We start from the raw sequence: 18756 nt of genomic DNA, 5'->3' as shown, positions 1-18756 counted from the left end.
GTTTTCTAAATAAGTAGATGTTTCCTTCTGAGTATGTCTCCTTTTGCTGTCTCGGAACTGGGGAGCTCTAGTTTCCCCAAGAGGATCAAATATCTGAAGTGAGGAATGAAGTTTAAGTGCTGCACTTAATTTCCAGCAAAAGGCCGCTGAATGTCTGTTCTCTGTCTGTGCTTGAGGATATCATTCTTCAGCATTATCCTTCCATCCCTCATGACACTGGGGATAGGACACAACTGCTTGTGTGTGGGCAGCATTTTGTATATTCCTGGTTGTCTCCCAGGAAAAGACTTCAGCTGCTACCTGTCAGCAGTAATGGAGACGGACACTTCTCTGAGTGACAGGGTTTGTCGAAGACCAGAACTGAGTCAGGCAATGTGGAATTGTAGTCTTGAGTGCTGTTTCTGGACACCAGTTTTATGCAAGAAAGGGAAAAAAAAATAGCATTGTTGTGTTCTCTTACACTGCACATTTATTTTAATAGTTTCATTCTGTGAAATGATAAATGATGATGCTTTGTAAACATAAAGCGGCCTTGCTTCCTGCCCTGGAACCTAAGGTGTATGAAAATAGGAACCTAAGGGTGTATGAAAAATAAATGTATCAAGTCCTGGTTGTCAGTACAAGCACTTGTTTGCCAGAATGTGAGCAGCTGGAACACTGCTGTAAATGGTGAAGTTGGCTGTGCTTCCAGCAAAAGTTAAGACGTGCAGATGCAGCCTATTTGTGTTGCCTAGTTTCTGAATCCTCAAAACAAGCTTTTTCAGAACTCAGTCTCTTCCCAGCCCTATTGAGTTGGACCGAAGAACCATAGTTAGGCAAATAACTTCCTTCCTAACAGCTTTTTTTAAGTTCCTTGAGAGCCTGTTATTAAATAGGAGCTGCGGAGAATTTATTTTGGCTTTGCAAAAGCATTGGAAAAGGGCTTTGTCCTGGTTTTTTGGGAGATGAGATGAGCAGACTTTCTTGACATTCTGCTCTGTATTTGTGAGACCATCCCATTAAGTGGTAACATATATAAATAGGTTGATATCCTGTCAGTCATTTGTCAGCCACCACAGATCGGATTGAGCTCTTCATGCTGCTTATGTGCTATGTAATATAAATCAACTTTACTAGGGAAGGAAGTATCCAAAATCTCATTTTCTGAAGTATGAAAAAACAGAACTTGATGCCTAAAAATGAACTTGGATATAAATTGAGTGTGACTACACAAAATTTGAGCTTTTAATTTTTTTTATGCAATTCTCACCAAATGTTTGATAGTGCTCGCCAGTGCTTTCAAGTGTTGCCAGGCAGAATTCACTGTAAAGAACTTGTATATCTTATCTCTCCAAGTTCACCTTCAAGTTGCACGGTTGCAGTGTTTTAAATTGCTTGGTGCGTAAAGACTCAGTCCTGTATTTTTATATATATATATATATATATATATATTTGACAGTGACTTTTTCCTGTTGCTGAAATTTGAGGAAGTGGCACCTTCCAAACCGTTTCCTTGAGTACTTAGGAAAATGATGGTATTATGAGCGATTTCAGAAAGACTGACAGAGATACTGAGTGGACATTGCTGGTTCACCTCATGTAAACTTTTGTAGGTTGGCTAGAAATAATGTGCCAGGTTCTTCTTGGTGACAACCAATGAAAGGACAAGAGGTAATGGGTTCAAACTGGAACACAAGAGGTTCCACTTAGATTTGAGAAGAAACTTCTTCTCAGTGAGAGTGACAGAGCACTGGAACAGGCTGCCCAGGGAGGTTGTGGAGTCTCCTACTCTGGAGACATTCAAAACCCACCTGGACGCCTTCCTGTGTAACCTCATCTAGGTGTTCCTGCTCTGGCAGGGGGATTGGACTAGATGAGCTTTCAAGGTCCCTTCCAATCCCTAACATTCTGTGATTCTGTGAAACTTACTCGAGAGATCTGCCAAAGAAATGAGATTGCACTTGTAAATATAATTAACACTGTACTAAACAAATACTTTTTCTTTTTTTTTTTCTCTTCAGAATAAAATGAGGCATACTTTAGTAGCTTCTGCTTTTAAAATTTAAAGCACTTGCAGAGAGTCCTTACTGAGCCCTGAGAATATAGCAAGACAACAAGAACAAGGATGGGCATTGTAGCCTCTCAGCCACACCTCTGTTTCTTTGCCAAGCTCTCTAAAGTCCACTGTGCATGTTTCAAGGTTTATTTACTGCAGTTTTGCATGTGGGTGTTTCTTGGCCTATTCCTTGATGACTTCAGGATCTTGTTTAAAAAAAAAAAATGTCTCCCTGTCTGGTTTCTGGCTCTCTAAATGGGAAGCTCTTAGCTGAGACACTCAGCTGAATGTGGCTGTAAAAAACGTAAAAGTTAACATGCAAAAATGTCAAGTTGAAATAAAAAAAAGCAGTGGTGTGCACTTTGAGGCCTGGAACTGAGATGCTGCTGTAAGCAGCAAATATGGAGACGGAATTAGTGGTTACCGAGTGTTAATTTTCTGTGTTCATGTTTGAAGTGTGCCCTGTCGGTGTCCATTAGCCACCAGTAGCAAAGGCACATGGCAGGACCTGTATTGGCCTCTCAGTTCAGCGACTGTTACTACATTGGCCGTCTGTGCTATGCCATGTAACAGCTTGAAAAATCCAGGTGTTAAAACAGTCTGTGTTTGACGGAAGAAAAAAAAAAACAACCAGAAAACAAAAAACAAACACAACAACAAAAAAAGTTTGTTTAGCAACACTTAAATAGTAATGAAAATCGTGTATCTGGTTTTTAACTGTGCTGGGTTAACCTTGACCAAGCAGCCAGACACCCGCCCAGCTGCTCACTCACACTCTACCAGGATGGAAGTGAAAATAGGGTGGAAAAGCTTGTGGATTGAGGCAAAGACAGTGAGATTGCTTACCAGTTACCGTCACAGCCAAAACAGATTCAACTCGGGGGAAAATCAGTTTCCTTTATTGCCAATTAAAATAGGTTTGGTTGTTGAGAAAGACAAAATCTAATATTTCTCCGCCCGCCCTTTCTTTTCTGGGCTTAACTTCACTCCTTCATTTGACTCCTCTACTTCCTTCCCTCCCTGAGCAGTGCAGGGGGATGGCATATGGGGTTTGGGATGAGTCCATAACTGTTCCTCTTTGCTGCTCCTTCCTCTTCTTGCTCTTCCCCTGCTCCAGCATGAGTCCCCCACGGGCTGCTGGTCTCCCTGGGAAGGCCTGATCCAGCCTGGTCTCCTCCAGGGGCTGCAGGGGCATCTCTGCTCCACCACGAAGCTGTTCCTCTTCTCACCGTGGTGTCTGCAGGTGTCTGTTCCTCACACTTTATTCCTCGCTCTACCTGTGGTGGTGTTTTTTTGTTGTCTTTTTTTGTTTGTTTTGGGTTTTGTTTTTGTTTGTTTGTTTGTTTTGTTCTTTTTTCTCCCCTTTCTTAAAACAATTTTCCTCTGGGTGCCACCACCTTGGCCAATGGGCCCAGCCATGCCCTGTCCTGCAGTGGGTGCGTTGCACCCAGCTGTTGCACCCAGCTGTGTCCAGCACGGGGCAGCCCTGGCCTCTCCTCACTGCCACCAAAACATTGCCACCTATCACCAAAACACCATCTAGTTTTTAATTAAGTGAGAGGGGTTTGCAGGCTCCTGAACCTGTTTTTTTTTGAGCGGGAAGTGTGGTTAGAAGTATCTGCTTTGAAAAACAAACTTGAGGTCTTCTTTATTTTGACATGTCCCTCTTCCCTGTATGCAGGATGCAGGGTTTCTTTCAGCCCTATAAGCTAATGTTGTAGGTCTTCTAATAATTCTAGTTGACCAGAGCTGGCACGAGGTTGCAACAGTGGAGAGTATTAAAGTTGAGGAAATTTAACTATTTGGGGGAAAACATAAAGGGTTTCCATTTGTTTTGCAATTTTCAGTCAGAAAAGGGAAAAACAAAACAACAACAACAAAAAAAACCCACAAAAACCACAAGGAAACTTCAACCAAGGATTGGATCCCTCATTTATTCTCAGGCTGTCTCTTCCGTCATCACATTTGTTTTGTCCTTTTTGTCATCTTAGTCTGTCAAAGTAAATGCAGGGCTTAAGCACAGTACATAATTTGGTTAGTTTTGTATTAATATGCTATGCAAGCAGCATCTAAGTGTTTAGTCCCTTCGCTGGTGCTCTTTCAGACTTGTGGGTGTGCGGAGGCTTTACTGTGCTGCTGCTGATTAAATCCAAGCTGAGTACATGAACCTGAAATTGGCTGTTTCTGCCCTAACCTGCAGTGCCTGTAATGGGCCTCAGGATGGATGGGTGTTCATGTCCCGGTGGGAAGATAAAGCCACCTTAGCCCGGGGTGTTTTATCACAAAAGCACGGTGTGTGTTTTGCTAAATAGCACAGGGTGGTGTTCAGATAAGCGGTGAAATTATATAAATACAGCTTTGTTCTTAATGTGAGGAAGGGACCTGTTGTATTACAAAGAGCAGCTCCCTCCCCTGTTCAGTCTGTTAGATATTTTTAAGTAATCTAGAGACTTAAGAGCTCTGAAACGCCATTTTATGAGCAGCAGGATAAGTCTTACAGTGGCAGTTCTTAGTCTGTATTTAGGGACAGGACGGCCTGCACACAAAGCCTGTGAAAGCGCTGGGTAAAGCTGGGGTGGCAAAACTTAACATCCAACTTGTAGAAACATAACTGTGTCTGTAAACATTTATATGCAGCTATAATGATAGATAATTAGGTGTAAACATTTTTGGTGTGATATCTTGAGAAAATACGGAGGAGGTGGTGGTGGGGAAAGCCTTCGGCATTTCAGTTTCCAGGTACGTCTATCTCTTCTTTCCCAGCTGTACATAGCAACCCTTCTAAGGACCAGCCATTTAGGGGGGCTCCCCTCCTGGTAGGAGTTTCATCTGTCCTCTTGTCATTGCTTGGGTAATTTTTGTAAATCTGAGGCTTTCTAATCATGCTGCCTATAATGGTGAGGTAAGAAAAACTTAGCTGTTTTGTCCGCTGCAGTTTTGATAGAGGCTCAGGAGTTTTGGGGTTGAGAGCAAATATGATCTGCTTTTAGCAACTGGAGTTGCTTTCTCTTTTATCTCTTCTTCAAACTAATACCATGGCTTAAAATATCAATCCTTGCTCTGAAGGCAGAACTCTGCTTGGTTTGAGGGGACCAATACTGTATCAATAATAATGTGCTCTTCCTGCTTACACATATATTACTGAGCTGTTAGCTGCATGAACCATGATTTCAGCTTCCAAGTAGGATCCTTCCAAGAACTACAGAATCCAAATTTCTGGTGGTGTTAATATATTCAGTTTTACTTCTATTAATGTCAATCTTTATGAACTATGTCTTGCTCTACAAATTTGATTTGACTTCTCAAATGAATTATGTGTTTTTCAGATTTTACTGCTAGCTGACTATCCATATTAATTTCTGAACTTTTATAGTTCTAATAAAAATTCTCTTGATAAACTATGAATCTGTTACATCTGCTTCATTGTATCATAACTCTGTTTTGAAGTTACCTAATTTATGCAAGATGTTAAGTATTTCTGAGAGCAAAACCACAGAAATGTGCCAATGTGTATCCTTTACTAGCTCAGCTCCCTGAGAGTTCATGAACAGATACTACAGCACCTGGGACTATGCCAAATGGTTTAAAAACTCCCTAGAGAATAATAAATCTAACTAGTGTTGTGTATTTCTGTTATGTTTGGGACAGCCCTTGCAGTTGAGATTTCTGTTTTTCCTCCCTGAAGTGTACCAGTATCTACTATATAGAAATGGATGTAATTGTTTTGTAAGCAGTTTTGGGTGTCACAACTGAAATTAGAAGGCATGTTTGCAAATCCTACCACACAAAAGGCTGCGACTTGGTGAGTAAGACATACCTTACCTTCCTAGATACGATGCTGGGAAGCACAGAACAGATACATAACGAAATGTACTTGCTCTTATTGATAAAGCTGACATGTTTCCTCGTTGGCTTTGCAAAACACATTTCAGCCTTGACTCCAGTGAGAACAGAACATCCAGATATGACCAAGAATAAATTCCTGATGTAGATAATTCCCAGATAGGCTAAGCTTCCCCAGGGGAGGGAAAGTTGATGGGCTGGAGGAATGAAGTTCACTCCTTGAGGGAGCTTATTTTCCAGTTTCTGTTAATAGTTACATGATCACTGCTAACTCTCATCAGCAAACTGACTTTCTGTTGCAGAAAGACGTATTTCATAATCTGGGCTATTTTAAGTTAAAAAAAACCCCTTCAGCTGTAGCATGGTGAATCTATGGATAAATTGAGTTTTAAGTTCATCAGTCCAGATAGAACTGCCTTCTTTTATGAAAAGACTCGGATGCTTATTTGTGAAACTTTTAAGTTACTTGAAACCATCTCTTGCTTTGATTGTGGCTAAGCATGACAAGTAATACCTTAGCTGAAGTGATTTAAGGAACTCCTGCGGTAATCTGAAGTGAATGTGATTTTATATTATCCTTCAAAGTAGCATTTAAGTGTTGTGAGAATGCTGTTCTGTCAGTGGCAAAACCATTCTTCCCAACCCTCTCCCTGTCAGTTCAGAAATGGGAGTTTAGTTTTGAGGCCGGACAGGAGCAACATCATGGGGATTGCCATGTTATATCTAAGCATACTTTTGCCAGGCCCTGGATATTGGGGCTGTGCTGCCCTTCTCCTGTCCATGCAGGGAAAATACCTTAATATGTAAGTACCCAAGTAAGATGTGCTAATAGTAAGATATGCTAAGAGTACTACTAAGATGAAGATGCCGCCACAGAAGGTGAAGCAGTGTGGGCTTCGGTGTGCTTTAATAATGAACATAAATTCCAGAAATCCTGCCTATGTTTGTGATCCTATTGCTAGGACACAATAAAGCCTATGCTACTCTTCCTGTAAACATTATTAGCAATGTTAGCTCTAGTTAATGCAACCTGCCTGTTCTGCTTATCTGCATGGACTCAAGCCAATTCCAAAAGCTGTTCCCCTAAATCTTAGTATGCTGTCAGGCCGTGCTCTGCAGCTGCTGGCTGAGGAACATCTGTCACGTACCAGGCAGACTCAGTTGAGAAAATGAAGATTAGCGGTACTGAAACAAGTAGTATCTACCAGTAGCAATTAGTGAAGCACTCCAAATTTACTTTGCCTGACATATATGAAAATGTTACCTAAAAAAAAACCAGAAACTCCCTGTGTATCCTCCAAAACAATTCCTTCCCTTTTTGATTCTCTGTGTTCATCACCTATTGTGCTTTGTTCCTCACACAATAACTGAGCGTTTTTATGCTCCCCTCTTCCCTACAGTTCTACAGAACCCAGATTCATAATCAAAACAAAAGTCTCTCACAAACTGTATGGGAATATAGGCAAATGGTCTCATGGGTCTTTATCAGATCCTTAGATTAATGATCATGTGCATTACTATTGGTGTAAGAGTCTTGCTTTGTGAAGCTGTTCCTCTGAAGGGACCTTTACTATCTCTTTACTTTGTTGACTTATCTGTCTCAAAACTTTCTGGGAAAGCATTTCCTTTTCCGTTGCCCCTGGGTCTTGTGGGTTGGGTTTTTTATATTATGATGATTATTATTATTGTTAACTGTAGCTCTTTTGGAATTCCCCCTGTGTAAAAGTAAAACAACCGTGCACTTAATTGCTTTCAGCTGTTAAATCTGAAATACCCATTTAACTGTCGCCATATAAATTTACTTTTGAACAGTGAAACTAACTGTATTTCATTCTTTTTGTAACTAACGTGAGCAGCTGATGAAATCTTAGTATTTTTAAGAGTTAGTGATTGACAAGATTAGACTACCGTGACTAGCAGTGAGAGCGGCACTTGGCGTTTTACGGTGTGCTAGCTCTGCCTTCAGGCACAGTATTCATTATTCCTCTGCCCCCGTCCTGCAAAGTGGTGATTCAAGACTTGGACGCTGGAGAAAGTCCAGTGAGGTGGAAGCTCCCTGCTCTGCCAAGCGGATGGGAATTTAGCATCTGGATCAATACAGCTTTGAAATCCTCTTCTGCTGTGTTTGTGCCAGGGTTGTTTACCAGTTGTTATCTGGGAAAAGTTAATTGTACTACCGGTTACTTGTGCATTTTATACTGTTGCAGGGTAATGCAGTTGCTCCTGTGAACTGTGAGATAACCAGACAAGCTGGAACTTGTACGGGTGTGTGTTTCCAAAGTATTTGAAAACTAATGAACGTTACTTGGCCAGGGGTAGAGGAGCTGTTGAAAGGCTGTTAGGTTGCAATCCACTACTTTCTACTCTGTATACACTGATACGATACACTGATGATACACGCATGCATTTGTTTTTCAGTTTCTTAGTGAATGTTCTTTTGAGAAAAGGAGTATTGAACCCAACAGTAACTTTCTTAACTCTACTATCGGGAGTCCAGGGGAGAACTACAAAGATGGTTAGGGGTCCGGAGCATCCTTCTTATGAGCAGAGACTGAGAGAGCTGGGTCTGTTCAGCCTGGAGAAGAGAAGGCTGAGAGGAGATCTCATTGATGTTTATAAATGTCTCAAGGGTGGATGTCAAGAGGATGGGACCAGACTCCTTTCAGTGGTGCCCAAAAATAGGATGAGGGGCAGTGGGCACAGACTGAAGCACAGGAGGTTCCGTCTGAATATGATGAGAAACTTCTTTACTTTGGGGGTTGCAGAGCACTGGAACAGGCTGCCCAGAGAGGCTGTGGAGTCTGCTTCTCTGGAGACATTCAAAACCCACCTGGACACATTCCTGTGTGATCTGCTCTGCGTGAACCTGCTTTAGCAGGTGGGTTGGACTAGATGAAGTTTGTAGTCAAAAACCTCTGAACACTGCAGGCAAGAGTTTCTAGGAAAACATCGAATAGGAGAATACCTAACTTCTTGGTTTCACTTCATTGAGAATCTTCTAGCCTCATTAAGGGAGCTAGAAGTTATTGCAGTGCCTTACTTTTTCCAGTCCAAATACACAGACACCTGCTAGATCTCTTAGACTGAGTCTGTAATTTTTCCTGTCTCCCAGAAAAAAATGCTGAATTACTAACCACTTACTGTCTTCTTGTTCCATGATAGAAGAGAAGGTGGTTATCATAGCAAATAAGTTATAAACGTGGTGACATCCATGGAAATCAGATGCAAGTGGTCTTCAACCAGATCTGGTCTGATACATTAGGAGTCATCATTATCTGCTGTGGAAGAATCCTGAAGCCTTGATCTCTTGGCTAGGGAAAAACAGACTTTCCAAGGTGTCTTCATTCCATAGTGAATCAACATGTTAGTTCATCTTTCAAGTTAAAATCTCAAGAGCTTCTGTCTGAAACCACTGAATTAAAAAACTCTTGTGCTTCCTTAAACATGGTGCGTAGAACACTTCAGTCTTAGCACTTGCACCTTGAATCTACTAAAATGAACTTCACTTTCTTCTGATCTGGGTTTGAGAAGTGGATAGTGACCATAAATGGGCAAAATACTTCTTCAACTCTAGCTTTTGGGTTTTTTTTCCCCCAAAAGGAAATGAATGCAGAGAATGTATTAATTGTTTGGGACTGTCCATGTGACAGTCTTATCTCCTCAGGGAAACCCTTTTAAAAATAGCTTATATGTTAAATATGATGGAGTTCTTAAAAACATCACCTTCTTTAATAAACATCTTCCTAGAAAATCAAGTGCTAAATTAAGTTAAAAATGCAGAGTTTTCAGGAGAAAATTCCTAGTTTAAATCTGAATTTGTGCTTTTATAATTTGGAAAAACTTGGGTTGAAGCAGTTGGAAAGTTCAAGATTAACTGATGTTACAAGCAAGCTGTACTTTGCTAAATGTTTCGCTGGGAGCTATGTCCTGAACTTGTAAATAAACTTACATATGCTTACATATGCTCAAAGTATATAGCTGGTAGGTGAATTGAGACTTACTAGTCTACATATTCAAAGAACATAAGGATTATCATGAGAGCTCTGTACTGACACTTCCTATGGGCTGCAAAGTATTCAAGCAGAGAGTGTGAGCTGTATCTGAAAGGTAGAAAAGCATCAGTCTGGCATAAACATAGGAGCAAAATACGAAATGCAACAACCTTCCTTACTTAAAGTAATGTTCCCGTTGTGCTGTGCTGTCACTGCCATCACTTAAGTTCTTTGATATACCATGCAGTCTGCTTGTGTGCAAGTGTGAAAAAAGGCATCTGTTGTCTGCTCAGGCATCCAAACAATCTTGTAACTCTTACACATTCTTTCCCGTTAAGTAACTTGATCCACCTTCTGTTGTTATATCGCTTATTTGGATACTTGGCAAAGCAGCATCTTGGGCATGTGTGTAGCACACAGAACGTGTTAGGTGATCCACAAGTTTCCAGCAACAAATTAGGGAATGTGATGGGTTCTCTATAAGCTGTATAACTGCAGTAGACTTTTTTTCTGCTTGTTTAAAATGAAACAATACAAGTAATTCCTGGATTGATCTCAAGGAAGAATTATTTTGAGAACTGAATTTTATTTAGTTCTATTTTAGCTTGTCTGTCTAAAAATCTCTCCCACCTTAGGCTGGTCTAGTGGTAGCCTTCAGGCTTTCCTTCAGCAGGAATATGTGATCTCCCCATGTGGCATGAGGTTGAATGTCAAAGTAACATAAGTGCCTCGTTCTGTAGTTGTTCTTGAGAAACAAACCTGTTTGGGTCCTGAGTGGTCACCTGAAAAAAAAATACAGACTCTGTCTCCTGAAAGCAAAACTTTATTACATGCAATTCTATATGCAACTCTTTAATGGGTTTTTGGCTTGTTCATCATGTGTGTTCAGCTGCTGTAAGCTTTGGCTTTCTCTACTATACCTGTAGAGAATGCCAGAATTGTGAAAGCACTGGCTGCCAGGGGTGACTATCAGATTGAAGCTCCAAAAGCTGCTTTCACTGGGTCTTTTCTTTGCCAGCCTGTGTTCCAGCTTTCCTGCTACTGGGCTTATGTTGTGTTAGCCCAGACTTGCAGCAGAATGAGTCAGAGTTGAGAGCAGATGCTTATTACTGCCTGCTGAGAACCTGACTTTGTGTTTTCTAAACTGTATTTTTAGAAGTACACTAAGTGCAGGTGGATTATAGAAATGTTTAGCAATTGGGCTGTAATTCTTTTTGCTTTGTGACGTTTCTCTTGGCTACAAATCCTCCTTATTTCTGTAAAACTGAAGATGGTCAGCTGGTGGAGACCAATTCTGGTTTCTAAATGTTTCTAGCATAAACTAAGTCAACAAATTGTTTGTGTGACTGCATAAATTGGATCACTCTGAGCTAGTCTTTTATCTCTTTATTGGAAAGATACATTTTTAATGGTGAAAGCTGCTAAGTAGAGTACTGTCACCAGCATGTGCAACAGCAGATTGCTGTAGATTTAGAAGCCAGGTCTGAATGATCAGTGCTGTACTAACTGGATGCCACTAAAAACATTTATAGCAATTAGAACAGTTGTGTGTTTTTTGGTTTTGTTTTTCTTCCCTCTCCGACCCTTCTTTCTGGTTGAGAAGAGTCACTGATAGCTACACTTTGGCTGGTGCTTGGGTGTGTTTTTGCGTAAGATAAGAACTTTGCCTCTGTTGAATATGTGATACATAACAGGATGTGATATGTCGCTTATTTTGTCTCTGTTGCTGTGTCACTGCTGTGGCTGGGTTCTCTTGCCTTGATATGCAGCTTTATGCTGAGAGCCATGTCTGACTGCTGTACAAGAACTCCTATTTTTTTTTTACTGGTGCTGCACTTGTTTCTAATTGATAGATGTCAAACTCCTTCAGTAACTGGCAAAACGTGGGGTGTTGATTTCTGGGTGGTATCCTGTTTCTATTTTGTTGATTTTTAAATATATGCAACTGGATCATGAGTGGGACTAGTTATTCAAATCCAAGGCAACACGCATACTTCCAGCCAGAAATGTTTGGCTTTGGGAGCATCATGGTTGCTGCACGGAGCTCTCACTGTGCCGTGGTATTGCGAACCGAGCCTGAGGAAATGCTGTGGCAGCCCTGACAGCCCTTTGTGAGGAGGGCGGTCTTTGTGCTCTCACTTATCGTCGCAATCTGCTCCCGAGTCTTTGTGTTCGTGACACTGGAGTGCTGTGACAGTTTTGCTTGGACATGCCTGTGCTTCTGAAACTGGAGCTCATGCCAGAAGGTACCGACCTCTCCTAACGTGCAGGTGTGAAGTTCATTCATCTCGTGTCTCTTTGCGTGGTGGAAAGGATCTGGCACTGCATCTCCCATGGTGGTGAAGTGAGAGGGGCCAAACTTCTTCCTTGCTTTGGAAATAATTGCCTTGCTGGAACTCCTGTCATTAAGGAGCCTAATTTGCTAGGCATGTTTGTTAGATTAGTACTTCACAGACTAATGTTTATAAGCCTTATGGTATAAAGAGCGGCTCTGCTTTGTTAATAAGTTCCAGACTGAAATTTTCCATGTTGAAGTTAGAGACAAACTAACAAGAGCTGTAGCTTCTCTGCACAGTGAAATTCTGTCCAGCTGTGGAAATAATGAGATACAGGAAGTGAATTTTGTTCTTTGCAATATCTGTAGCATTCAAGTTCTAAGTTTGGGTTAGAATTCGGTAATTACTGTGGGGTGCATTTGAATAATATTCCTCCAGCAAAATGGGACCTCCACCTTTGCTCGCTGGAGGCTGTTGTAAACTCAAAGGGAGTATATATTTTTTTTTTAAGTGCTTCAAATTCTGTCACCACTATACAAGAAAGCGTGCAGTATCACCATGGAGATACTTTGCCTGTTGCAGAGTTGTCATAAACTGTGCTGGTGTTATGCTGCAGTATGCATGATTTAGTAGGCTTGATAGCCTCTCTGTTTTGCAACTTCAAGATATTGGTGATAAACACCTCACAACTGAAGTTCTTTCTGGGGGTTTTAAGGGAGGGTTGATAAAGTTAGAATTAATGTTTACAAAACACTTGTTGCATGACATGGAAGTTTTAATTTGATGTTATATATCTTCGTCTCTTTGGTTTTAATCAAGTCAGAAGAGCTTTCATTAGTTACATCAGTTAAACTGATATTTCCAATGTGAAAACACCTTCCTACATTGAACATGGTGAAGTTTCTTTATGTATAGTAGAATAGTTCGTGGCAGTATTATTCACATGCACTTTGAATAGTGTGCTACTAAAGCACAAGGAAGGTGTTTGCTCGCTGTTGTATTTTGGCCCTGTTGTAGTTCTGATCACAAGAGACAGAACTGGATGGAGCCCATGAACTGCAGAGCTGGAATTAGCAGATCTAGGGTATTAATATATCTGTCTCCTAGCCAGGGCTAAGTGCTGCAGCCTTGTTCTATGCTAGCTGGCCAAGTGGGTAATATACTACAGTAGCTCTTAAGGTCTAGACCAAAGGTCACAGAGGAGGTGGGGCAAAGGGTGAGGTGCAAATATAATTGACTGAGGGACTATTTGTTTGAAATTGGTGCTGTCATTAGTTTACTAAAACTCTACTGTCTGTAGTAAACAGAGTTTTGTGACAGTGTAACACCTATCACACTTCTTATGTTGTATATTCGGAGCTGAAACTTACTGTAGGTGATACAGAACTTGACTGGTGCCATCTGTTACGATTTGAGTACAGCTACCTTTGCTTATTGAATCGCCACATATTGAATCAGGTCTAAATGGGTGAAGAGTGATTTATACAGTATTATGCTACTCAAATCTGAATGATAAATTTAATTTGGATTCCCAAGTATTGGTTGGTTGGTTGGTTGTTTTTTTTCTCCTTAATTAGACTTATTAGCTCTATCCCATTTCCCTGGAGTGAAATACTGTCTCTCTAATGTTATTATGAAGCTCTTCTTACTTACTTTTTAACTCATTCTTTTATGTTTGTTTTGGTGGTTTGTGTCTTTGTTTGTTTTGTGGGTTTTATTTTTGTTTATTGCTTTTGGGTTTTTTTCTCTCTTCAACTGAGTTTTGGAGTGTTCCTCACAATGAGGACTAGAAAATGGTATCACAGATCTAGTCTTGTACTTCTGGTGCCCACTGTCCGTCCTTGTCTTTTTGGCCTCTTGCATTTGTGGGGGTTTTGGTACAGGCCCTGAAGAAGGATCTCTGCTCTTGTGAGTTCCCTTGGCTCTATTCAGAGATTTAGGAGATACTATGAGCACTGTTTCAAGGGTCTTAAAGTTCACATGCCACTGTTGTCTCCTGACAGGCATGTGCAGCTCTTGACATGCTGGACGGGAGGAAAGCTCATCTGAAACTCTTACTTGTATTTTGTTTGGTATCGATTTATTAAAACCTGACAGAGTTCAGTGTGCCTGTAACTGTATAAGCAGAAGGTCACCGCTGTACTAGAAAAACCTTTGTGTGCTGTTCTAACATATTTGAATAAGCATGTTGGTTACTCTTCTCATCTAGATAATAAAACATATCTATCTGAAGCTTGTCAGGATTTTTGTTTGTTTTTCTGAAAACTTTTCATTTTTTTACCTGGTGACATATGTGCTCCTGGGTTTTAGCTCTTAAGGACCTTGCAGATTCTATTTTGGGCGCTCGCCCTTTTCTTCTCTTAACCATTTAAAGTAAGAAGTTGATAGACTCCTTACATTCTGTGGTCAGTAGATACAATATGTTGGACAATTAACATTTAGAATGTCAGTTTAAGGTCCTTGTCAAGTTAATTTGTATAGATTGGGAATTTGTCTGTCTCTAACAAGCTTGTATTGTCCTATCACTGTACTTTTTTAAAAGTACACCCTGGGAAAAGGGTGATAGGCTCCTAGACTGTGGGACTTGGGAGAGGCAAAGCACAGGAAAATCAAGGCTCCTGGCATTGTCCCATCAGTGGCAACACTTGGTTTGTTTGGGCTGGAAGTGTTCCTCTCTCACCCTGCAAATACACTGCCTGTCCCCCTCTGCTCCAGGCTCCTTCTTCAACACAACTATCTTCAGGGCTTGACAACAAAAATTTGAGGCCGCATCTGGAGTACTGCATCCAGTTCTGGGCTCCCCAGTTTAAGAAGGACAAGGAATTACTGGAGGGAGTCCAGTGGAGAGCTACAATGATGATTAGAGGCCTAGAGCACCTTTCTTATGAGAAGAGATTGAGAGAGCTGGGTCTGTTCAGCCTGGAGAAGAGAAGGCTGAGAGGGGATCTCATTGATGTTTATAAATGTCTCAAGGGTGGGTGTCAGGAGGATGGGACCAGACTCCTTTCAGTGGTGCCCAACAACAGGATGAGGGGCAGTGGGCACAGACTGAAGCACAGGAGGTTCCGTCTGAATATGATGAGAAACTTCTTTACTTTGGGGGTTGCAGAGCACTGGAACAGGCTGCCCAGAGAGGCTGTGGAGTCTGCTTCTCTGGAGACATTCAAAACCCACCTGGACACACTCCTGTGTGATCTGCTCTGCGTGAACCTGCTTTAGCAGGTGGGTTGGACTAGATGAAGTTTGTAGTCAAAAACCTCTGAACACTGCAGGCAAGAGTTTCTAGGAAAACATCGAATAGGAGAATACCTAACTTCTTGGTTTCACTTCATTGAGAATCTTCTAGCCTCATTAAGGGAGCTAGAAGTTATTGCAGTGCCTTGGGGTCCCTCTATGCTGAAGTGAAAATCCTGTAGTAATTCATGTGGTAGATAGAAGCAAAAGCTATACAAGGAGCAGGGATTGTGAAATAGTATTTGTCACTCGAATACTAGAGTCTGAAGAGCATGCACGAGCTGGAAAAGATGCAAATAAAACCAAGTGATAAATAGCGGGATGTTTTGTTTTCAATAGAATTGCAGTTACCTAAAACTCTGTGTATATGCTTGTGAGGAAGATCTCTGAGAGAGGAGGGGATGGATGGGGGATCCTATTGTGGTACAGTTGGTAGTGCCTTATCCTCAGCCTGTCTGCACATCAACAGATCAGGGAGGGATAGGATGTGTTAGGAGGCGGTTGACTGTTAGTAGAAAGACTTAGGAATATCTTCTCTAGTCTTTTATGTTAAAAGTGATGAGCAAGTGGCAGAACCTGGTTATTGGAGTGGAAGTGGCACTACACTTTTTAAAAAAATCCAAATTGCCAATTAAGCAGCTGATGTTGTTTATTCTAGTTGACTGCGTGTAGAATTTACACATTTTGTATAGAATTATTGTTTGGCACTGTACTTTGAATAGAAATCTAAGTGAATTTTCCTGTTCTGGATTCTAACAAGGGAAATGTTAATTAAAAGACAGCTAGTTCGTGAATCTTGCCAAAATAGAGAGCTAAGGTATTTAAATTCTAGAGCTCCTTTAAGCATAGACTATAGAATATGAGAACTGATAGGTAGAAAAAGAGCTACATCTTGGAATATGAACCATCATGTATAAAGTGAGAGTTGTCCATGACTAGCTGAGCTGGCATGGCCAGGAGGAAATGCACCTTGGGCAGTGGTAAAGCAGCCTGGCAGTGAGAGCTAGTGGAGATTAAATAGACTGTAGTATCTGTGTCATATCAAGACTAACTTTTAGCTTCACTGAAAACTGAGATGATGATGACATCTATAGGGATAAAAGCCAAACGGTCAGTAGATCGTAGGGTAGTTGAACTTCATTTTGCAATAAATGAACTGGAAGCAGATTTGAGTTGAATGCCCAATGGATGAGGAGTGTGCAATGGGAGACGGGGATTAAGATGAGGTAATTTTCCACTATGACTTGCAAAAGTGTTGGCATACGAGATTATTGGCTCATTAGCAAGTTGCAACTGGTATCATTTGATTGGAAGGAAGAGATACTGTAGGGAGCCTGGATTATTTACTAAGGTGTGACTTCAGAGTTTTTTTTTTTTTAATAAAAAATACTTTGAAACAAATAATCAAATATTATAGATATGGTAGGAAGCTGTATGGAATACAAAAGCTATTGATAGACTGCATTGGATTAGGTAAGTGTTGAGAACCAATTTATTTTGCAAAGAAAATCAGATAGATATTCTCTCTTGGTCACTACTTCCTCACTGCATGTAATGTGGTGCCATTCATTATCCTTCCAGAGGAGATGAGACCTGGTGAGAAAGAGGTTTGGTTAAGCAGAGACGGGTACTGTCAAAAGAACAACTAGAATCACTCTGATCTGCAGTCAGTAAAGTTGGACAAATCCTTGTTTCCTTTAGTGAAGGCAAAATGAAAAAGGAGCTTGCATATGCAATATGTTGATATTATAGTATTGTTGATTGAGGCAGACGTCTTCGCAAGGTGGTTGAGATACGATGGAAGAAGAACCAGGTGGCCTTAAAAGACTGGGTAATATAGGGCTGAAATTGAGAGTTTCATGTGCAGTTTGGTGCTACAGAATATAGTGGGAATCTGTAGGTAAGAATGTTGGAGGAGAAGAGCAATTTGGGTGTGTTGCTTAATTGCAAGATGACTGAGACAGCGGGGAAGTGTGACCTTAAAGTAATATACGCCATAGGAACGATGGGGTGAGGTTTTTGTAGTCGATCATAAACAGGAACTAATACAATTGTACATGGTATTTCAATATAATTTCTGTATGTTTGCTACCTGTATTCCAAAAATGTCAGTTGAAACTGACAGGTATTGCTGGTCTCTTTTTCACAAAGCTGTTTCTTCAACTCTCCTAAGAATGAAATATCTGTTTCTGCAGAATAAAAACAAAGAAACAGTGATGGCCCTATACAAAATATATCAGCAAGAGATGCTGATTTGGGAAAAGGGCTACAGAAAAGAGAAGGCAGTCTCAGTGTAAAAAAAAAAATAAAAAATAAATTAAAAAAAAAAAAAAAAGAAAAGTGAACATTTGTCAGTAGACCTTCTGGTAATTTAAAACCTTTTGTTCTGAAACAGGTTCCAGTAAAAAAAATAGAAATTACTTGTTTTTCTTCTACTGCATGAGTTGTCTATACAGATTTTAGAATTGACTATTTTTATATTGTCGACCAAGAGGCTAGTGGCACTCTACTGAAGAGATAACTTGTGTAAATACTTAGATTAACAAATGTTTGATGTATCAGTGTCTGTGCTGTCTCCTTTGTGGCCTCTAAACAGACCTTTCAAACTGTCCCTCAGGTTCCCGATGTCATCAGCAGCATAAGACAGGTCTCCAAAGCAGCACTGAAAGAAGATGCCAAACCAAGTAAGGATAGTGAAGATGCCTTCTACGACTCTCAAAAATTTGAGGTCTTGTACTGTGGAAAGGTGACGGTGGCTCACAAGAAAGCGCCCTCCACGCTAATTGATGACTGCATTGAGAAATTCAGCCTTCATGAGCGCCAGCGCCTGAAACTATTAAACGAGCAGCGGAATAACGAGTCGAGTTTGGACTTACCCCTGAGCGAAGGAAATGCACCAGGTTCTCCATCAGATAGCCCGTTTGAGGAGCTGGACAGCCCAAATAACAACACAGGGCACGCTGCGATGTTTACAATCGGCAGCCAGACCAACTTAACCAACCTGGCCAGCACTCGCGGCTCCTTCCCAGAACGTATTTTAGAGGACTCTGGCTTTGATGAACAGCAAGAGTTTCGTTCCCGGTGCAGCAGCGTCACTGCAGTTATGCAAAGAAAGGTTCATGACACAAACCTAAAAATACAGCCGCGCAGAAGACACGCAAGTGCACCCAGTCATGTTCAGCCCTCTGACTCAGAGAAGAACAGGACGATGTTGTTCCAGGTGTGTGCTAGAATGAGCAATTTCTGGTTGGTTTTGCACCATATCTTCCCCCGTGCAGTTTGAAGCCGAGACAAGTTTTACAACATAAGTAATATGGATCCAGTGGGGTTTCATGATTTGTCATAAATATTCATGTATCTGTTCATAAATGATTGG

General features: G+C 40.9%; 1 protein-coding gene across 4 annotated transcripts in view; it reads left to right on the top strand.

Annotated features, from left to right (window-relative positions):
- Positions 1 to 18756, top strand: part of TBC1D4 (TBC1 domain family member 4) — a 106349-nt gene that overhangs the window by 42260 nt on the left and 45333 nt on the right. For 3 of the 4 annotated variants that reach the window (XR_011738299.1, XM_065830813.2, XM_065830900.2), the window contains exon 2: positions 17998 to 18600. Coding sequence is in view for 3 of the 4 variants with exons in the window: in XM_065830813.2 (XP_065686885.2) it covers positions 17998 to 18600 (603 nt within the window). In the remaining variant the exon portion in view is untranslated. Of the gene's footprint in view, positions 1 to 4697; positions 4775 to 17997; positions 18601 to 18756 lie in introns of those variants that run through there. The other variant, XM_071806223.1, reaches the window with a different exon arrangement.

The sequence above is a fragment of the Patagioenas fasciata genome, chromosome 1 (assembly GCF_037038585.1).
Source record: "Patagioenas fasciata isolate bPatFas1 chromosome 1, bPatFas1.hap1, whole genome shotgun sequence".
In the NCBI taxonomy this organism is placed as follows: domain Eukaryota; kingdom Metazoa; phylum Chordata; class Aves; order Columbiformes; family Columbidae; genus Patagioenas; species Patagioenas fasciata.
This window is presented reverse-complemented; position numbering and strand designations above follow the sequence as displayed.